At 51.9% G+C, this 22939-nt stretch overlaps 2 protein-coding genes across 2 annotated transcripts; one reads left to right on the forward strand and one right to left on the reverse strand.

The window, feature by feature from the left end:
• The first annotated feature begins 741 nt into the window (after window positions 1-741).
• Window positions 742-1989, forward strand: LOC128269776 (uncharacterized). Its single transcript, XM_053007180.1, has 2 exons — window positions 742-1179; window positions 1255-1989. Exons 1-2 carry the CDS (start codon window positions 742-744, stop codon window positions 1987-1989), a joined length of 1173 nt encoding a protein of 390 aa, XP_052863140.1.
• A 354-nt stretch (window positions 1990-2343) lies between these two features.
• Window positions 2344-17161, reverse strand: LOC128272387 (uncharacterized). The gene is made up of 5 exons (XM_053010188.1): window positions 16967-17161; window positions 16664-16890; window positions 5943-6362; window positions 5731-5864; window positions 2344-4229 (listed from the first exon to the last, which is right to left on the reverse strand). The coding sequence occupies exons 1-5, from the start codon at window positions 17159-17161 to the stop codon at window positions 2437-2439; spliced, it is 2769 nt and encodes a 922-aa protein (XP_052866148.1). The 3' UTR covers window positions 2344-2436.
• Between the last annotated feature and the right edge of the window lie 5778 nt (window positions 17162-22939).

Here is a 22939-nt window from a genome sequence, read left to right on the forward strand (position 1 = left end):
GCGATGGGTTCCTCGAGGTACGAGACCTCGACTAGAGCCCCCAATTGGCAGTGAAGAAAGCTGCAGTTGACAAAACAGAAACACAGAGCTACACTGAGCAAAATACAAGGGCGAAGGATGTCCATTAAACAAGAATGAAAGGCCTTTTTCTACTATCTATCGCCATAGTGCCACTCCATGCCGAGTGGTCGCTAATTGGAGTGTTATTCGCCTCAAATATGTGTGATCTATTGAACAGTAATTTAATAAATATAGAAGACAACAAAGATATGTCTCTGACACGCATCATCACCGCGTCAAGTGCTCAAACGGTACTTGGCCGTTGGCACAGTGACACAACATTCTTGAGCATTCCAGGCGGGATTAGTTCCCACTACAAGCGACAGTAAACCGACGGTGTGGCTGAACTGGAGGTTGATTGCTGCTCATCGTGGACATTTCTCGAATCGAACCCAAGACGTACCAATAAACGGTGCAGCAATCAATCAAAGCCATCGATACATCGAGTACTGACAACGCCGATAACCGATTCGTCTGTACGTCAACGACGTAATGTCCCGTCGACTGTTGCACCGAAGACAACCTGATCGACATGACGTGCATGGCGCTTCCTTGCGCAGGGCAGACGAGACGTTTGTGGCGTTAGTGTTCTGTTCAGGTCTGAGTTGTCGAGAAGGAACCGCTCGCTAGGTGACTTTGTCCGGCCACAGAATGAAGATCGGTTCGGTGTGCTGGCTCGTGATGCTACTCAGTGTGGTCGACAGTGCACCAACCGGAAGTGATGGGTCGTCCTGTTCACGGCTGGACTTTGATCAGGCCGAGCTTAGCGCCCTACGCAAGTGCGACTACATGCAGGAGTTTATCGCCAAACCGTACAATACCTCCGAGCACTTTAAACCTTACCGGGCGGAGGCCGAGCACTACCTGTCTCAGCGATGGCAAGGGCTCACCTGTGGCGAAACGGTCGCTACGTACCAGTTCAACAGCGAAACCGAACTGCGGATGGCGTACAACCTTATTTTTGACAGTGGCGCTACCCTGGAGGTGCGGGTGTACGACTGGAGCCGACTGGACGCGGACGATCAGCCGACGTTGGTGGAGAAGTGGCGCACATCGGTGTCCACCGATGGTTGGGGCTTTTTTCGCGAGAAGCTCAAGAATCCCGTACTGCAGGCAAGGGTAAGAGAGTACTGATTCTAATGGCCATCCGTCCATCTGGTTACTGAGTCGCGTGTTTCTATTTGGCTTCGATAGATTCAAATTGAGGCGAACATTAACGCGGGCAGTGATTTGGCGATCGAGTACCTGTCCATATTTAACTACGAGGTGGAAACGGATGAATGTGAGGCGATCGATGAGTTTGCGACGACCGTCGCCACGACCAGCACAGTGGAGACGACCACAACCACGATGGAACCGTCAACGGAAACATCCTCGACAGCAACACTTCCGGTGACTACAACAACACCCGAACCGACAACGATTGAAAGCACGAGCCCGGCAACTACGTCACAGGCGACGACACCCTCAACAACAACACATCCGGTGTCTACGACAACACCGGAGATAACAACGACAACAACGGCTGAAAGCACGAGTTCCACGACTACGTCACAGTCGACGACGCACTCAACAACAACGATGGTTAGTACCGCTTCTTCCAGCGCCAGTACAGGCACTACACCCATTACTACGACCACAAATGGGCCACGGGATGACCCATCGATCACTCCTACCGTTACGCTGCCACCCTCTACAACGGTGAAGCCAACGAACGGTCCACAGCCTGCGACTACGTTGCCCACCAGTTTGCCAGAAGAGGTCCACATGAGCTCTGCGCCGTGGGTCTGGATGACACTGTCGGCTCTCTTTGGAGTGTTCTTTGTAGTTAGCTTCAGCGGGGCGATCTACCTGTGCCGGGCATCCCAACACCTGGAACGATTGGCTCGGCATGTACTCAACGAAGGCCAGCAGCAGTACAAGCACTGATCGCTTGCCGATCCTGTGAGTCAAAACATGATCTCATGTTTAAGTGTGGTTTCTTGCGGTTCCTAGCTTTCTGTGGTGTAGAACACGAATCCCTGTTTAGTGCTAGTTGGTAGTACAAAATCAATAGACAATAAAACGGTCCTTTTTACGGGCTAGCTAATGGAGAGTAGTATTGTCGCAAAGTATAGGCTTTCGATGTTCGGGGCTATCATAATGTTTTTTATTCCTATAGATTCGTTACAGTAGCATACTGAAATGTACATCCGCCATCCGTGGCGTGGCTAAATATCTGTTTCAAACCATAAACACTATAAGGCACATGGAAAACAAAAAAAAAACACGTATAATCAGCTACATAACGCCACCTCAAGTGGAAGTTGGAAGAGTATTTTCGTTCTACATCGCCTCAGCGGTTCCGATGCCCTCCTGATTATGGTCCTGCTACCCTCAGTACGGATTTACGGCAGCCAGCCCGACCCTTCCGCTGCTGCGGGAAACGGGCGGCGCTCTCGGTTCGGCGTAGCTGTGCCGGTAGCCCTTCACCAGGTTGCTGAGGCTCTTGGCCGGCATCATACGGTGGCTGGGGGGCTCCCGGTCCAGGCCCGGGTAGCGTTCGGTGGGCGACAGCTCGCGATACCCGGCCGACTGCTGCTGCGGCTTACCACCCGTGCTTCCGTTGGACCGCGAATGAACCCTCGATGAGCGGGGCAGTTCCTCCTCCGAGCTCCAGCCGGTGCTCTCGTGCGAGCTCACGTGCGCCACCGGTTCCAGCGATCCGCGGCGGGCCGGCGCAACGGTGGTGTGGTGGAGCTCGACCGTGCGCTTGCTGTGCAGCAACCGTTCCCGCTCCAGCCGCTCACCCTCGAGTCGCTCCTCCTGTTCGTGCCGGTCGCGCTCCATCTGCTGGAACTTTTCCTTCGCCGTCTGGAAGCGATCCTTCGGCGAGATTCGGTGCATCGTCGATTCCGGTGAGCTCGTGCGTATCTCGACGCTCTTCTTGCGCGGCCCATCCATCGTCGGCGGCGCCTGTTTTGGTTCGTCCCGGTGATAACGGCGCCCACTGCCGACCGGCTGTGGCTCCGGACCGGACACTCCGTACCGCTCCGGACCCTGCATGGCGGACGCTTCCTGACGCCAGCGTTCCTCGTACTTGTCCGCCATCTTATACCCGACTCGAGCCTTGCTCGGCGGCTGTGGCTCCTCCCGGTACCGTTCGTGATCCTCGCCCATCGGTACGCGGTAGACCGCCAATGCCGCTGCCGCCGACGCCGGGCCACCGTGAGTGTCATCCGGCGGCCCCCGATAGGCCACCTTTCGCCCTTCACCACCATCGCCGTGCTGATCGCCGCGGGAATACCGGGCGCTCCGGTCCGGCTTATGGACGGCCTCGCCTCGAGATCTCGAGGCCGGCGGTGCACCGTGATGGGGCTGGGACTCGCCCCGTTGGTACGGTTCGGTTCGCTCGACCTTGAAATCCTTCCGCTCACCGAACGCGTGCTCCTGCACCGCGTACTTCCCACGACCCGCCGATGGGATGCGCTCCGGGGAGTACTCCCGGTAGCCGGGTCTCGAATCTTCGTAGCTCACCGAGGGACCCCGACGATCGTACCCGTTCCGCACGTACTTGGTTGGCCCATCGGTGCCAACGATCTCGCGGTACTTCTGCCGATCGGTCAGATTTTCACGGTACGCGTTCGCCCGGTCCCGTTCGTACTCGGCCTCAAAGTACCGGTCGGCCGGTGGCTTCCGGTAGTCGAACATGTCCGCAGCGGGTGCATCATCCGCCCGCTCGTCCGGGTAGCTACGGCCACTGCGCCGTCCACCGCCACCGTGATCGACCCGGTCGTCGTGGTACTTCTTGCCGCCGCCGCCACCGCCATCGCCGTGGAGCTTCTTGCGGCGCTCCTCGAGGTAGTCCTCCGAGGCCTTGAAGGCGCTCCGGTAGCGGGGCGTGTGGTTGGTGATGATCGGTCGCACTTCCTCCTCGTGCGAGTTGACCGACCCCTGCAGGCTGCGCTTTTCCTCGCGGCTCGACGAACGCTGGTGCCGCGGGCGGACCGGTTCCTCGCGGACATTCGGATACAGGTACGCCGCCGCCGGAGGTTCCCGGTATTTGATCATGCGCGTCGCCGGCGGATCGTCCCGATAGCCCCGGCCGCCGTCCAGTGCCGGCCGTCCACCGGCCAGATTGGGCGAGGATCCACGCAAGGCCGGTTCCGGGTCGTTCACCCATTCGTCGTCTGTGGGAGCAAGAGGGAGAAGGTTAGTGGGACGCCGTTTTGGGAAGAATGTGTTTTGTTTTTGCGCAAAAGTCCGCGAGAAATATCACCATGGATTAGAAAGATCAACAGATCGCTAGATAAACAACGCACAGCTGTCACAGCGAATCGAACAGCGTTTGTTTTGACAGTTACAAACAGAAAGCCGAAGCAAACAGAGATAGAGAAGAACGATAATTTTCCTTTCGATTAGCTTTCGAAGGCATCACTAGCAAATCTTTTGATTGACGCCTTCTTCGATTAATCTCTCAGAGAATTGACAGCTACCTTGGAGCATCTGCACAGTTTCTCCGAAACACTGGATGGAAACGATGTTCTATAAAAGCTATTACTAATATTCGGAAGTTTTGTTTTCCGAAAAAAACATGCTTTCCTACTATTATTACTTCGAACTGACACTTTTTGTATGGAAACCGACATGTTTGGCAAGAATTCCAAATGTTGTATATCATCTCCTGTCCCCAAGCTTTGGAGGATTGGTCTACAGTGTAGAAATCGACCACTTTCGGGCAATTCCGAGCAATGAATTCGAAAGCAATGAACAAAGGTGAGCTCGTGAGACATTGCTAAAAAAATTGTAAACGCACTGAACCTGACTGAAAGCTTCAAGTCCTCAGGGCCAATTGGCGGACCCAGCGAATCGTTACGGCCGTTTTACTAGCAACGCTGACCATCGCTCGTGCAATAAACACCACCAATGACACTTGGAAATATGGACACCAGTAAATTACCCGCCGGTCATAAAGGTGATAAGAAATTGCCAATGTTTTATGAACTTCCAGCGGCCGGCCTTCATTAGAAAGTGCTAGAGAGGACCGACTGCTTCTGCCACTACCGGTCTCGTGCTAGTAGCCGCCGGCGGCGGCCAGCACACCAGCTATTATTCAAAACACCTATTAGCCTTTTACTTCTTCCCATTAATGGAAAGCAAACAAATTGATCCCACCAGCTGCCCGGGGGGAGGCCCGAGCAGTGCGGAGTGAAAGTTCACGGCGACGACGACGACGACGATGAGACGACGCCCGGTTTTACTTGTTTCATCGCCTCAAGCCCAAGACGCCACAAGACTCACACACAAGCAAGCACGCACGCATGCACAAAAGGTTAATTTTCTGCGCGCAGCCCTTGTTTTGCGGCCGTCGCCGCCACGTGGTTGGCTGAGGTGTGCGGGATACTTGCGCCCGCTTTTCTAATTAATTAATCTCCCGAGCTCGGAGATCGCGAAAGTGGCTCGGCATCCGCGCCACGTTCTGCGCAACGTTTCTTTTCGCACCTGCCCAACTCGGTGGCCCAAGAGCACGCAGCCAATGACCCTGCCGTACCGACGTGTGCGAGCAAGGCCAACGAGGCGGCCACGGCCGGCATAAACCCTACCCCCGTTTTATGCAAAACGGATGGCCCCCCCACACGCATAAATCAATCCGGTAGAAAGTCCTACGGGGTAACGACGCCAACGACTTACCACTGGAGCTCTGCGGTTCGTGGCGTTCTGGGCTTGGCGCCAGGTCGGAGCCGATGCCGGATGAGCCGCGCGATGAGACGCCGTGCTTGTTGTGTCCGGTGGACGGTGTGATCGACCCACCGCCATTGCGAATCCTGCGAAAAACGGTGGCCGGTTAGTGGGGGGAATCGGAATCAGAAGGGCGAGAGCGAGGAGACGCCGTTGATCCTTACCGTCGGGTGGCTGCATCGGGCCCGGTGGGGCTGCTCTTGTCGCCGGTGGCACCGCCACCGTAATCCTTCGTCGGCAGGAGCAGCGGGACGCCGCCGCTCAGCTTCTCGCGCAGCTCGGCCGCCAACGAATCGTACAGCTTTGACTGGCTGATCAGCGGCGACACGGGGCTGGTCGGAGAGTGCTGCTGCTCCTCGGAGCACTCGGACTCGCGGGTGCTGGTACCGGTGTCGCTGCTGCCGTGCTGCGAGTGCGAGTCCGGGTAGGGGCCGCCGCGCCCGCGGGCCGGCGAGCCGAACCGCCCGCGTGGCATCCGGTTCCGGGCCGCGTGCTCCGGGATGGCGGTCGGGTGTGAGGCTGCTGCTACTGCGCCCGGCTGGCCACCGCACGGACCTCCGGTTAGCTGCGTGGCTAAGCCGAGACTGAAAGCGAAAACCAAACCCAAAATGACCGTTACTCGTGAGAAGAGCCTCCACAAGAGAGCCACCGGTGTGTGTGTGTGTGTGTGTGCGTGAAGGGGGAGTGAAGAGGACGGCCACATTTGGCCACCGGGTGACGGGTTAAATGTGTGATTTTTGGAAGGTGTTTTTTCGCTCGTTTTCGGGAAAGGTTGTTGACGAAAGAAATGTGAAAGTACGATTCCGACGAGGACGGCGGCGGTCGCCTCTCCCGTTGAAGCCCACATCCGACCCCCGTCCGCTGGCCCCCCCCGTGAAGTGGAGCCGTACCGGCATTTCTTAAAGCTCGCACACGTCACATGCGATCCGATCGGGCGACGGTTTCGGTGATGATTAATATTTCCCAACGCGCCCCCCGTTGGAGTGGTCGCCGAGCCACACGGCTCGACTAGCCGAGGCCACTCTCTGGAGTGCCATCCAGCGGGCGAAGAAATTAAACCCTTAAAGCTTGGAGCCCATCAGAGCTGGGCGTTGAATGTTACAGCTCAATGGCGCACAAAAGGCGTCTGACATTTGAAGCCCTAGCGTAAGGCCCCGGCCTGTGGCAATTAGCGGGCCTGTCCTTTCGAGTGCGCTTCACGCAGGACGGCCGGCAGGTAGTTGGGATGGAAACTTATTTCAATACACTCTGCTTAGGTGTGTAGAGACTTGTAGAGGCTCCATTCGTATGTAAGCCACTGCAGTGAGTTCAGTTACGGTATTTGAAATTCCATTCTTCGTATACGCAAGAATGTGGAAATCGAGTTACGTGAACTGCAACTTTGAGGAGTAATTGAATGGGATTGAGTTGAAGAAGATGAAAGAACTGTATTTTAAAGGTCCTTCAAATTATTCATTCGTACGTACGTAACAGTGCGAACTTTTAAGTAAAACGTTTGGTTATTATATTCGAATCTAATTGAGGACATCGGAGAGTTCACACGAGTAGACGTGTTTTCTAGGTTTTACAAATTTTAGCCTGAATAAAGCGACAGAGGGATGAATCTTAACACTAGCATTACAGTTTGCTTCGTTTAGCATTTAGTTAGCATCATTTTAAAGTTAGGTACGTTTCTGGAACAGTCGTTGGACTTGAGGTAGCCTTGACAAATCAAAGTAGCCCTTGCACCACACATTTCAATGCTGTTCATTCCGAAACATCATATCTTATTGTCCATCTGCAATTGTAAACCTTTTCGGTTGTCAGACTGAATATTTAAAGATAACCCAAGTAACCCGAGAAATGCGCAACACATTCGAATAATCACAAAACGGTGAAGAAAACCCATTTTACAACTGGGTCGCCTGCGAGTCTGTGACAGATGTTACGTTGATTAGCGTTGTTTTGGCAATGGGCGAAACAGATCTGAGCCACCCGAATGCGGTGCCATACAAAAAGATAGTGTTGCACCTGTGCAAACTCAACCGACCAGCGAGGCCACACCGACTTCTTGACGCCAAAGCCAATCGACCGATTTCCCAACCCTCGCGCTCGCGAGCCACCAGCAGCCACTTCGATTGAGAAACTCCACCGTGGACTAAAACGAAACTCCGACTCGCGACTGGCCAGTTCGGCCGAGAATGTGGTCGCAGAGCAGCAGCATGATGAAGGAATTTTCGCTACAATCAACGCTCGGCCCGCTCTCGAATGTGGTGTGTCCGGTCGGTCGCTCCGTCGGTCGGTCGGTGGCTGGGCGAACAAGTGGCAAACAGAAAACCTTCCCAGGGGCCGGTTTTGGCCGCGGTCGGTCGCGCGCAGCTTATCTGTCCACGAGTGGTCGTCGCGTCCACCGGTCGCTGACCATCTCGCCTCACCCGCCTGCTGGTGACCTAAATCCCCGTGACCAACACACAACCACCCAGCGAGCGAGCTAGCTAGCCAGCTCCACCGAGATCGTGGAGTCGAAGTCGGCGAAAGATTCACTTTTCCCTGACCTGCCCACACCATCACCAAGGCACGAAGCCAAGATGGCTGCCGCTCTTACTGCTGGAGCTGCTGCGGAAATGGAGCACTAACTGGTAGCGTAAAGCTCGCCGCTGGCGGTTTGGTTCATTGAAGGCACGCCAAACGAAGGAAAAGATGGCAAAAAATGGAAAGTGAAAGACACACCCGCCGGCGCCGCCGCCGCCGATCGGTATTGAGTTTGGGGTTGGAAATCATGCTCATGCTCACAAACAGCATTTACTTTTGCCGCGTGCCGTTGGAATGTGTGTGATCAGGCTATGTTGCGCCCGATCGGAGCGCGCAATTGTCAATGAAACTCGCCACTCGGCACTGCCGTCACCATGGCAACCGTCATTTGGAGCGCGCACGGAGAATCAATCGAAGTGGCCACTCCGTGCCGTGAGCCAGATTCTTCGTCTATGCTGCATTATGTAAGCTTTTGGGCCGCAAAACACAAAACGCATAAATGACCCGCACCCGTCATTGACGTGAGAACGTCAGGAATGCACGGATTTCGTGGCGCGCCAATCAGATCGCGCCGATCAGATCCGCGGCGGGTCTGGCGGCTTGCGCAACGGCATAACGCATACGCACATTCCATTTTCATCAGATCGCTGTTGAATCAACCAGCAGACCAGATGGCAGAGACAATGTACGAGAACGACAGAGAGAGAGAGAAAGAAAGATTTCGACCACAAACGCGACTTGTGATTGTGGTTTTGAGGCGCGCATTGTGCCAACATTAATCTGCTTAGGCCAGTTATCATCTGTCGAAATCGTTAAAATTAGGATCGCATTCGATAAGGCCCCCCGAACTCTGACCGCCAATCGGTTGGCGAAAACGAAATATTTTGCAAGCGACGAACCCCAAGGTTGATTGTTGAATAATGAAATCGTTTTTACGCAAAGGGAAATCTAAAATCTATTATTTTACCAGCGTTAACAGTTGACGTATGAAGATTGGTAGCAACTTGAGGATGAGAGTTTTATGGGACCTATGCGCCGTGCGCTCGCGTCAAAGTGTTCAAACTTTCATTGATGAAGCCCCGGAACTTAGGAGGAACCACGGGGCCACGATGAATTTATATTTCTACCACCGCCGGTTTTTGGTTTATTTCGCACACTCGCCGCCTCGCGAGGACGTGCCCGGGCGAAAGTGAAACCTGACCGGGGCCTCTGCAGCGTGAAGTGCACATCGGCACATCTGGCCATCCGGCCGACGACGTTTAGGCCGCATCAAGTTCGCTAAAACTTGACGCGAACGAGAGCGTGCCGGGCACTGCAAATAAATTTGTCGATAGGATCAACGTTTAATTATTGAACGACTCACGGGAGAAAGTGCACGAAACGTGGCCACGCACTTTCGTCCCTCGAAATGGACTGCTACTGCTTCGAAAAGTGGGTGCATCTTCAATGTAAAGCAATAAAGGAAGTAACTTTCGATGCAGTTTTTAAGAAATGAGAGTCGAACGCGTTTTTAAAAAGAGTTCGGACCAAAGAATCCAATTAACTACGCACTCACTAAACGAGACAGTTTGACAATTGTTCCGAGAACAATGAGTTCGCCTTGTGGTATGAATAACAAATCGGGGCCTGTCTTCCCTTTGTTCTTCATCGCTTTGGACCGCCCAACGCAGCACATTGTCGCCGATATGTCCGTGCGTAGGAATCGTGACGTAAACTGGACGTAGTCCAAACTAGATATTTAATGCCGCGGCTCTAGGTGAAGTCGTTCGGAGCGGTTCCCTTCACGTAAGCCACCATCGTCGTAACGAGGGTGTTATGTTGTATATTTTAAAACAAATTTAAATGTTTCTTATTTTAGGGGCCGAGTGAACAATGTAAAAGTTCTGGTGCCAAGTGGAAACCGCCCACCACGATTGTTGCCCAACGATTGTTGCCCTGTTCCGCGGCACAATGGTAAGCTTATGTACTCGTCATTGAGCATCACAGGCGCGCTCGCGCCTGACCTCAATTAATGCCGCGAGCGATTGAATAAGATACCACGCAGGAGGACGTCCGAAGTCGGTCCCTGCTGCCGGGCGGTGGCCTGCTTCTATACCAATCTTGGGCGATCTTGGAGGGTGCAGAATAATCAACGTCACGGAACGGACCGGTGTGCACCTGTTGCCGCCGCCCCGACTCACCCGATCGGCCCGGCCCCGAGATTGAAACAAGAGCATCTTAGTGGTTTCCCAATCCACCAGCCCATAATTACGGTGTGCTAAGTGTGCACCAGTACACGTTCGTTGGTCTATCTCCGCCGAGGTCGGGCTTGGGAACGGCTTTAATGTGGCACACTAAACTGAGGCACTAAGAATAGAGCGGACCGCCGGCTGCAGTGTCCGTGGCATGGTAGGGAAACAGACGTATAATATGAGCAGCGGAATGGTCCGCAAAACTCTCCACTCCAAGGCTCCGATATTTCGCACGCACTCCAAGCGTCTAACCTGCTGCCTGCTCGTTGGAGAATTTGTAATGAACCATTTGCAGTGGGCCCAATTTGAGATAAATTAGAAAATGGGGCCCGACCGAAAACGCTGCTGGCCGCGCTCACGGTTACGTCGCCCGTAACCGGGTCTCCGCGCTGCACCGCGCTGTGACCAACTTTTTGGGCCGTTCGGTTGTTTCGTTTTCCATAAAAGAAAATTATGCTTTGCTCCCGGGGGCCCAGGGGTTGGACCGGGGTTGGATATCTACGCGACACCAGCAATCTGAGCGGGCTGTGAGAATTGTGTGAGATCTCATTTAATTCGATCGAGATATGGAAATGAATTGGGCTGTGGAGCAACTCGATTCGCGTGATTGCGGTTGGAGACACGCTCTCCCGACACGCCCCTTAGACATTTTGTCGCCCTCCCCCACGCCGGGGGTGTACTTAAAACACCCCTCGCCACGCGGCGGTCTGACTTTGGTGGATAACAAATTAAATGAAATTGTCAAATAATTTTCAATTGTTACGCAGGCAAAACAGTGCAGCACGCTATTATTTTGCAATCAGCATCGTTTTATCGTATTTTTGAAGATGTTAGGGCAAGTCAGAAGTGGCGAACTAGATGATATTACGACACGCATCCACCGGAATGTTTAGTGACAATCAACCCATGAAGTGTGTCGGTGGTCAAACTCGGAAGCAATGAGGTCCAAGTGCATTCTGCTAGTACTTTTGGTCGTAGTTCAAGTAAGCAGACGGTTGTTTGTTGGATAAAAAAGGTTCTTTTTAAATAGTAATAGTAGAAACGGTGTAATTGATCACCCGCCGACAGATCTACGGAGCAGCTCAGGATGACAACTTGGAGCCGAACGATGATGTGGATCTGGAACGATCAAAGCGAGAGCTTGACGTAACCCGAAAAACGAGTACCACGCGGAAAGGTGTTACGGTACGTATAGATACTCCCAAAGCAAGGAGGAATCGACCCGAGAACTACCAGAAAAAGGGCTAGGTTTGTTATTTTCGGAGTTTTGAGCAATGAAGTCTGTTTTTTGAATTGATAGATTAGTTGGTAGATTAGACGCAACAGTGCGCCCAACATTACTATTGTACCTTCGTTTCGTTTTCAGACCACAAAGCTCCGAACAACTACCATGAAATTCGGCCAGGTTAGTTACGCGTAGCAACTAACTCCTTTCTTTTACAAATTACGTATAATTTCACCTCGTTCTTCACCTTCACAGGTGCTTCAGTTTGGCGAATCACAAATAACTTCGAGACGAACAACTACCCAGAAAAAGGCTCAGGTCTGTTGCTCCATCCAAACCTAGTGTTTGTTGCGTGAAACACTGGCTAGGGTAAGTAATGGTTTTCACTCATTTCTTTGTAGACCACTACGCACCGCACTACCACCAAAAAGATTGCCCAGGTTAGTAGTTCCGTCAACATTTAGTTGATGTCTGTTGGAGTATCTGTAGACATTAGTATCATTATCATTTTTTCACACAAAACTCTGTGGCGAATTATGACAGATGGTGATGGGGAGGACATCAACGAAAAAATCTCCTCAAGTGAGTTATTAAATAAACACACAACAGAGATGAAAGTATAGAAATAAACATTACGTTTGCTAGGTGACAAGTACTCCAACTACGCGCAGGACTACCACCCGCTCCAAGGGAACTCCACTGGTAAGTTATCCACTAAATTTTGTAACGCCATGAAACGAACCATTAATTTGCTTTTCTGCTTCTGTCAAGAAACTAGTGAAAACCACGACGGTAAGTAAACGGAAGAATTCCGTATGAATAAAAGCCTAACCAAATCCCAATTTCTTTTAGACAACGCGACAAAGCACGACGACTGTCCGTCGCTTTGTTGGTTGGTCTCCGGTAAGCTTAGGGAAGCCGATTACCTTGTGCAAAGGCCAAAGTATTGAAGGCCTGTCCGTTTTGCAGACATCCTACCAACTGTCACCGTCTGATTTTGGACTTTTCGGATTTCTGGGCGCATACACAACGCCGACGACCGAACGTAGCAATGTCACCACAACGGCCAACTCCACCGGGGTGCATCAGCAGTTGACGGAGACCTCGACCGTTGAACCTACTGAGAATCCCCAGAATGGTACGGATAATTCCGTGAAGCTGTTCACGACTACGGAAGAGTTCACGGCCACGGTGACCAACAACATCACTGAATTCCCGACGACGCTGGGAAGTACCACGACCCGGGTGGACACCTCGACTCGCAGTGCGCGACCGGGCATGATGTGGACAAGGGTTCGCAGAAGGAAAACTACCACCGTTACTCCGGCCGTGGAGTAACCGTGTGTTGTCAACGGGTCATCTGGCTAGTAGCAACGCTAGGAACTTATTCCCGGCAGGGAACTTTCCCTAATTGCTACTTGCTTGGTGGAACGTAGGCAAATTTCAAACAGCGACAGCATTCCACGTACTAAATCAGGAGTATTGATGTCCTGTCCAGCACACCAGGTGGAGGCAACGAATTAATGTGTCGAATTGAATTATCTTTGTAACTACAACACCGACACACCGCAATAAATATGAATCAACTTCAATGGCAACACAACCCCACAAGTTCTTTGTGCCGTTGTTGTCGTCGTCGAGAAAGACTTTACCCAACTCGCTAGAATTAGGTACAAAATAAGCTGCGCATAACACTTCTGTTTTGCTCGTCGGTTCCATTATGTTTATCTATTTTATATAGACACTGCTAATTTACACCTTTTTGGCCAGCCACCTATTGGACAGCTTGTCGTGCTTGACGTGAGCCATATTTAGCATTGATTAGCGGATCGGTGTCAACGGCGCAGTATCACCACATTCCGAGCCGCCCCGGTGACATGGCCTCGATTAATATCAAGACGATCGATACGGCGATCATTGCGTAAGCACCCGTCTCGGAGAGTTCAAATCGGGCGTTAGACGTTCGCGGCCGAACGTCGGAGAAGTCTTGTCTCCCTGGGCCACCAAAGAGCCGCCAGAAAGCAATCAAACCGATCGATGCGCACCGAATGGCGGCGTGACGCAACGCGCCGTTGTCCAATGGACGACCGGCCAGACCCCATCCTTGCGGGAATCGCCACCGATCGCCAGTCACATACTTTTCTTGGTGCCTAAACTGGTGTCGCCAGCTCCGGCCGCCGATTGCCCGGTGGCTGTGCTATCGCCTCGATCAGGCTCGACGACGACGACGACGATGATGATGATGTAATCTTCAAACGGCACTCGGCCGATAGCGACCCATAAGCGCCGGTGACCGGCCCCCCGGCCACACCGTTTTGGCCTCATCGTCTCGAATATGTCACCTGAAAATGGGCACACCAGTCAGCCCGCGCACTAGCACGCACCCAAACGGTGGCTTATTAAGAAGGGAACTCTCAAAGGATTGTCACTTCTCGAGTGAAAGTGAATCGCAAGGATGGCCACCGGCAAACACTGGGCACCCGGGTCCCACCCTGGTTTATGGGCCCCCTCACCGACACGCGTCCTACAATGAGGAAGGCCCGGCCCCGGCCGCTGGCCAGCCGGTAATTACTGGCAAACCTCGGAGGAAAACGGTAATTGGCCGGAGCATAAAGAAAAAGGCGGCCCATAAACGGTGTATGGTAGGAATTTTGAAAGTATCACAGCAGAAAAAACGTCCCCACGAGATGACCGGCCGGCCGACCGGGGGTGTGCCACGGTCCGGCCAGCCGTTTAAGTGGCCAGCCCCACCCCGAGTGCCGACCATAACGGATGGCAAGCGCCACATTTTCCGAGCCGCATAATGCATGCGCATGTAAAACACGGACACTGCCGGAGTACTGGCGGTTAGATCAGTTCGCCATTTCATAATCGTCACCGGCCCAACCCGGGCTTGGGCTGCCGACCGATTGCGTGGTGGTCCGAGGTCCCAGGTGGTCATCAGGTGCGGAGATGAATTGCGCATAAGAAAGAAGCGACCGACGACGGCTAATGAAAAGCGCCATCAAAATCATGAAACACACCCGTCGGGAGTTTGGGCGGGAAAACTGGAGATAATCGTCGCAAACGTCGAAAGGCTTCGAGTTTGACGCGCTCACAGCCTCCCGCAGGGGTTCGCAACTCTTCACATCTCGCTCTCTGTCTTGCATGGCAACTAGATTTTGGGCAACTCTCGACAATTTGCACCGAGATCTGGTGCCGCGCCTCGATCCACGATTGGCAGGTGGTTGGCTCGGGCGCTAATTCTTGCGTTTTAACATTTTTAATTGCAGCCGGGTGAGATAAGTTTTCGCCCATTTCGTCCCCGGGCTGGGCCGGGCCTTTTTTCACTCCATTTTCGGTCGCCGTGGCTCTTTGCGGTGACCTGGGAGTCGCTGAGGCTTTAATTTTAACCATTAGACACAACGAAACGGCGTGGTCTCCACCGGTGGTTGCCATGGATTTGCGAAAGCCGCCTGCTTGTGTTATGTAACTTATCCCGCGCACCGTACCGTACGACGGGTAGTGTTTGGGTAGCTTATCAGCGGCAATAGAAGCCTTTTTTACACAAACTATATAACTTCGTTACTCGTTCCGTAATAGAAGCTAAAATAATCCATTCTATTAGCGTTTTTTTCTTGAGATCGAGGCTGGCACTCGTCGGGAATGGAGACAACGGTGTGAGCCAACCATTTAATACCCCCAAAACGGGTCGGACAAAAATGGTAAAATGGTGTCGATATGATGAAAATTTGTTTTTTTTAAGAGTACGAACTCTAATGGACGACTCCTGAAATTTATTCCTGACAGAGCGATTTTGTAGCACGATCCAGTAACTGCCAGACACACCACAGTACCTCTCTATAATGGATTTAATGGTAACGATTATAACCAAAGTGTTGGCCTCGGATACTCTTGGACAGATATCTTTATAGGTTCTAAAGCATTTTGAAGCAATTAATTGCTCTATTTCCGTTCATTTCCCTTTTAATTGCACACTCTAATGCATCCGTTCGGTGTGAATTTTGTAGCACGATCTACGTGCAGCCTGCCCACATCAAAATGCATCTGCTACTGAACGTTAGGTGCTTGAACTGAATTCCAAGTGCACCATTATCCACACTATTTCTGCCGATAGAATCATTCCTCCCAAAAACCGGTATCTGGTCAGTAGGTACACACCATCCAAAAGATGAACACCATACTCCGTGGCTATCAATCACTATGGCACGAAATTATTTCCGGAAAACCAAACAGAATGCTCGATCTAATCCAACCGATCGACCTATTTTTGGAACGTTTCCGACAGGATTCTAGACACGCCACTCCCATGGGGCCTAACGGTGCAAGGCGGGTATCTTGATTTGTGGTGGTGAAAAACGGAACACCTTACACGGAATGGCTTCGCGCGAAACGCGCACACGGAAGAACTAGGGAATCATCAAGCTGTGCCGCATCGTGCCGTTAAACGAACACCGGGTGCGAGTTACGAAATGAATTACGTACGAAAGTGTAATCGTTTTTATAGTTAAACCTCCCATTTACGCAGCGCGTATTGGAAATCGATTTGAACACATTCGTAACAATAATTGAAAAAAGGTCAACCTCGGGGGGAGAGTTTTTCCATCGCGCCCAATCTTCTAACGGGAACGGGACGTGATTTCGTGGCTTTCGTTACGCCATCACCAGCCCAAATTTACTGTTACTCGGCTAGGCCCATGAAGTTTGTTTCAAGGCAGCTCTGAAAAACAAAACAAAAAAACCACCAGTCCCAAGCCGAATTCGACTCCAATCCGAGGAGTCCGGAGAGCTTCCTGAACTGGCCCCGAGAAACCAAACCACCGAGCGGGGCTGGCTTTCAAGTGTTGCCGCCATCGCAAATTGGTTGTCGCGGTCGGTCGGAATCCGGGAGCCAGGGTCGCCAATTCGTCGGACTTACCGTGCCTCCAGCTCGGTGTAGCGTTTCTGGTTTTCCGGTCGGTTGATCAGTATCTGGAGCTGGTCGTGCAGCGCCTGGGCCGTCAGTTCCGAGTCGCACCGGTAGGCGTGCACGTGCAGCGGGCACTTGGTGGCCGGGTTGTACAGCAGCAGCGTGCAGGCCACGACGTCTTCCGCCTGCACCGAGCAGGTGATTGCGCCGTGCGGAATGAAGTGCTTGGCCGATCCCTGGGGAGCAAAAATCCGGTCCGTTAGCCGCTGTTTGCATGTCCCGACCCAACCATTGCGAGCGCACCGAACTTACCTGGACAATTTTGAGACCCTTGTGCGATACCTGCAGCGTAACCTTTAGCGGCTCCTGTTCCTTCGATTTCTCCACCATGCGCGGGATCATCGGTAGTAGCGTGCGGGAACCGCGCAACGCCTTTGCCTCCTGTGCTCCCAGGAACCACACGTAGTAGGACGCCTTCTGGACGTCCTTCCGCAGTCGGAGCGCCATTTTGGGCGCGCACTCTAACCGCGTTCAATAGCTTCACGAGAAAACAAGCACAGGGTTCGGGGGCCGGGCCGAGGCGAGCTATTACATTATCTGGAAAGAAAAATCGAACCGAAAACGAACGGAATTAGAAACAATAGAACGGCAACTGTTCTTGGGACGGGGTTTAAAAGCCCGTTCGACAGATTCGATCTTCAACCTGAAAGGGGCGCACTCATGTGTGCCGTGACAAGGCACACTGTTAACCGCACCAATAAACGTGAAATCAAGTCCAGGTTACGCACCAAATCACACACTGCCTCGACGGTGGCCGGGATCCGACCGGCACGGCTCGCTGTCGAGTGCGCACTGTCACCTTCTAATGGCCGCTACGCTAAAAGGCGCGCACCGTTCTGTGGGCTCGATTTGTTCCGCAATCGACATCCGACATCCACAATGCCGTGGCCGATGGGAGAACGCTCCACGGTGATCCACAATGCGGGAAATTCGTTCCCAGCGGCTGCAGCACCATATTCTGATTCTTGACGATTGTTCCCTCACCCAGCTTCTTGGCTGGCGGACTTGTGCAATTAAACCACGGTGCAAATTTCAGGGACACTTCAGCGGGCTCCTCACCAGTCACTCAGCGGAGCGCTAGGCACAAGCTAGGCCTGTACTTCACCGGTTACTTCAGGGGGGGGCCCACAACTGGTGCGGCTTCGAAAATGTCGAGCCCCCGGTTTGCCTTGAGGCTGATCTTGATTTTTAGGCCCCGCTCCATCTCGCTCGCTCTCTTTCTAATGATCTTTTCTTGCGCTTCCGCAGGAGTACCTTGCACCCGTGGGTACCAGCCAGCCAGCCAGCCAGCCCGTCCGTTTCCTGACGTTTCTAAGCCGGCGCATTAGGGCGCATTTCTTCTGCAGCTGTGCACTTAATTACAGATATCAATCGGCCCCGGGGTCGTGGCGCTCCCGACAAAAGAAACTGTGGGCCGCCGCGGGTGGGCTAATCTGCCAGCATAAATCTCATGCGCCGCCGAGACTGGTGCAGAGAGTGCATGCCGCTGCTGCTGCTGCTGCTGCTGCTGCTAGTCTCCGCTGCATTATTGTTACGTTTCTTTGGCCCTATCGCGCTGCATCACATTAGTGGGCCACATATTAGGGCGGCCTGAGGCAGCAATGGCAAGCAATAAAACATACCATCATACCACGCGGCAATCAACGAACGAGCGACAGAGAGAGAGAGATAGAGACCCCTCCAAAGTGGCCAGCATAGCGTAGTGGGAGGAAACCGGAATGTGGCTCGGAAATTATTGAAATATCCAATGATCGCCCCCCAAGGCCGGTCTCTTAAGATCGGCCCAGGCCAGCGAAGCACGGTAATAATAACAATAAAAAAGTAACATCGCCTCATCCACGGTATGCAAAAGCATGAGAAAATGCCAACACCAGCGCACGGCGGCTTCGACGACGGATGTTGCAATCTTTGCGAATGGCGGCGGCGGGCGCAGTAATGTCCGTTGGCGCATTTTCGAAGAGCTTTCTGGTGCGCTGAATGCACCCGACTGTCTGTGTATGTGTGTGTGTGTGATTATAATACAATAGATGTGTGAGGATGCCACAAATGGCATAGATGGGCAGCACAATCATAAAACAACATTTACAGCACATTACGGACCTTAAGCCTTTGTTTTTTTTTGTTAACACACGCAAAGATGGTGTAAATCAACGTTACGCACACGCATCCTCGCATAAATTGGATAATTAGGTAAATTAGGTGCCCGATCACCTTCCCTTCATCGGGGTGCTTCGATCCGCGAACGGGTTCGTGTGAAACAATCAGTTGCAATGATCGGTGGTTTGAGGATCGGAGAATCAATGTTTTCCTGAGTGCTCAATGTTGTCCAAATAATTACTGTGGACTATTTATGTAAATTTGTTTTGTACTATTTTTTTGCTAAGTTTGAGTGTTTGAGTGTTGAGTGGAAGGGCATTATTGGGGCATTATAAGTGGTAACGGTTTAGCCTCTTTTCCAACACCTCTTAAACTTGTGAGCCTCTTGTTTCATTTCACAATATTTAACACCATTTTAACATGGGGTAAAGGCGAATGCAAGCATCTTTCGCGAATAAAATAAAACAACTTTTTTAACGTATTTTGGCAGTGCAAGTTATTTAACGTTTTGCAGTTCTTTTCATGTGTGTCATCTTCAAAATACGTGATAACATTACTTGATCATCTGCCAAATTCACCATGAATACGCTCCTAGCGACCAACGCTTATTATTTTAACTAAAACGCAGTCAGATGAGTAACATTAACGTCGGAATATGCACTTGTAGAACTAATAAGTCTTTTGAAAACTCCAATAAATTCAGAAGAAACACGCACCAAAGCTAGGAAAAATGGACAAAAAAATGTTAATTAAAAATTAATGCAGTCACAACAATGTAGTTACTTATTTCCTGGCCGAATGAATGTTGACGATGTAAGCACACCAATTCAAAGGACCGGGGCGATAATACGACTTCGAATTAGACGTTGGCCATGGTCATAATACTAACGAACAAATTGACCAAATAATTTGAAAAGAATCGACAGCAAAGCAAAATTATCTTGCGAACAGTACGTGATCAGTGGGAAGTGAAAAGTTTGCTCATTCATTACCGGCCACAATTAAAATCCACCATTCTAGGGTTAAACGAAACAATCTTCGTGGGCCTCGGGCGCCTCGTGGGCTTTCGTGGATCAAGGCCTCACGCCACAGTAATGCTTACAATGTCCATTACGAGCATTCCAATAATTGGCCCCCTGTCTGTCACTCGACAAACGTGAAGGCTACGCTCGCCACAAGAAGCAAACCCTTCCGAGAGCAAAATCGTTAATAACTTAAGCCCGACCGACCACGGCGACCCGGCCGAGGAATTCGCTCGAGGGATCCCTCGAAAGCCGACAGCGACCGACGCGTTCTTGGTGTTCGCTTTTCTTGGACCGGCCGCGGGCTGGCTGCTTCTTGGGGCCGGCCGAGCGATTAAAAGTCCGATCTCTAAACGATCCAGACCATTTATGGCTCATTACGGGCTGGGGCTCGGCCGTGGTCGATTGCCAAGGCTCGCGCTCACACACACACACGCACACGCTAGCAGACAAGCCCCCCCGGGGCGGGGGTCGGTCAAACGATTTGCATCGTTATTTGTCTGTTGTCTTGCAGCATCCTTCCGCAGGAGCGGGCTCCCGTGGCTCGCGCAAAATTGTGCACACTTTTCAAGGCGAGCAGTTCCGAGCTCACCACTCGGAGTCGGACTTCCTTTCTTCCCGAATCCTACGAAAGCATAATCGCCCCAAGGGCATTCCCCAATCAGGCGAGCCGAGCAAATTGCATATACGCAACTAAATCGGTCCGAGGGAATTCCAGAGAATCGCGGCGAGTCTTGCTTCGGGCACAGGAAATTATGTGTGCCGGGATCCGAGACCTGGGCCCGGACCTAATGCTTCGCCGATCGTCGATCAGTGTCGAGGTGTCTAAGCGCACCATCGGGCCCTCTGTGTGTGTGAGTGCGGGGTTGTGGTCCGCTTCTCGCCGGTCGATAAATCGACTTCTTCGTCGACGCTGACGGTCGTTCTCACGATTTTGGGGCCACTTTTCGCGCACCAAATTTCATTACAACCGACCAGCAGGGGGGAAGGAGCCCACGGAGCGGTTCGTTCGGGGCTCTCGCGCCCCCTCAAAGGCCACTACCGTGTGCCCCAGGCCCCCGGCCGACTTTTCGAGCCAAGGCTTCGTGAGCTTCGCGCCCCTCAAACTTTGAGCCTCAATGGCGTGCCACCGCGCGGCCGCCATTCAAATCAATTGTTATGCTGCTTCGAAGCGTTTACATGTTCTCGAACAAAAAATAAATAACACAGAAACGGAGCCTTCAATCAGCACGCGTGTTACTCTGGCTCGCTCGTGAAGGTAATTTTAATAATCACCGAACAGTGAGGGTCAGGAACGGGCGTGATTCACGAACGAAGGGTTCGAAGCTGATACTCGACTGCAACGGGCGCCAATGGCAACATTTTTTGGCGGGGCTCAAAAGCCTATCGGAAAAGCTGACCTTTCGGTGTGATTTACTTCCGGCTACGGGCAATCAATCCGGTGGTTCGCGGACCAGTTACATGTGACGTATCTGTTGCTATTGCTAACCGCGAGCCTACACGAAACGTGTTAATTGTAGCGAACAAACGCATGGAATGCGTCGAACTGAAACAGGAAAAAAAAACACGGCCTGCGTAAAGTGATTAATATGCTCGTGCGTTCGCGCGATCGACGTGAAGTGTGAACCAAAGAAAAACAAGCAGCTGAACAGCCGAGCCGAGTGTCGATATTCTACGTGCGAAAAACGGCAAACATACGTGGCTATCGAGGTGGTAGAAGCGTGTTTTTTCCACTCTGACAGTGTGGCAGTGTTAACATGAAAGAAAGTTTGATGTTTCATAGAGCTTCCGCGGCTGGACTAAACTGGATTCCTTTTGTCGGGGTGTTAAAAACACGAATCGAATCGCAAGGAAACGATCCGAATGGCGATTGATATTTAAAATAATGCAGCTACATCGGTGTTTTTCATTCGATCTTTGATCCACAGGCTTCGATCGAAAGTTTGCTGACACGAGAAGTTCGCGAAGAAGGCACGAAAGATCATTTCGTAAGGCAAAATTACAGTTTGATTAAGTTTGTTGAACACATTTTCACTTTTCATTGTAGATTTTGGTCTTCAGCAAAAAACGGCAAACAATTTAGCATCATGTGAAAGTCTGAGCTCAATCGATTTCGTAGCTTTATTTATTGGTTAAACCGCCCGATGCACGGGTTTCTCTTGCTTTAATTTTTAAAACATTTTTTCAACCACTTATCTCACGCATCTGCCTGGGGTTGGATAAAAAAAATGCCCCAAAAGCGCAACTCAAACGCACATCCCGACCGTTGTGTGTCTTCTGACAACGCTTCGAAAATTGGCCGATCGGCGGAAATTCAACCTCACCTCACGAAAGGGGACCTGCGGCCAAACAAGAGAAAAACCCTGAAGCGCCACTTCTCGGCGTGGCTTTCCCCACTGAGACGGCGCTGGAAATTCAATTCTTCTCCTAATCGATTCCGCGCAACGTGAGGCACGCGAATCCGCCGCGACGGGCGGATTGGTTGGAAGAAAATCCCATTAACCACCGAAGCGAGGCAACGAAAAACCTAATCAAACCCCGGAGTGAGGCTCGTCTTTAGAAGTGTTTCCTTTTCGGACGGGGGGTTAGCTGAGTAGCTGCGCGCCATTCGGGAACATTGGGAAAATCAAATAAAACAATCTCCTTCGCGGGAGAGAGCGAGAGAGAAAACAATCCCACACCACAACGTAGCGATGGCAAGGCTTAATTTCAGCGCGCAAACCCAGAAACGCCAAATAGGTTACTCCCTGCCCCGAAAATGTACTACTTCGGCCGGAGCTGGGACGGACGCACGCAGTCCAGGGCCTTGATTGGGTCAACAGTTGTTTGTTGTTGCTTTTCGGAAGAGCGTGTTTTTTGGTTTCGTGGAAAATCGGTGAATGAAAAAAACTAAACAACAACAAATTCCAAAGCAAGGGCGAAACTCCACCGAACCACTCGGACCGCCGGGCGCCTGAAGTGCGGCGGGAAGCTTGGGATATTTTACCGGTGCCGCTGGCGCATCAATTCAAAATAGGCCAGACCGTAAGCAGTAGGCCACCGCGCAACGGAAACACTAATCGGTGTCAAACCCACGGTGAAGTTGGAATAGGTACCTACTTTAAGC

Source organism: Anopheles cruzii, chromosome 3 (genome assembly GCF_943734635.1).
Source record: "Anopheles cruzii chromosome 3, idAnoCruzAS_RS32_06, whole genome shotgun sequence".
In the NCBI taxonomy this organism is placed as follows: Eukaryota; Metazoa; Arthropoda; class Insecta; order Diptera; family Culicidae; genus Anopheles; species Anopheles cruzii.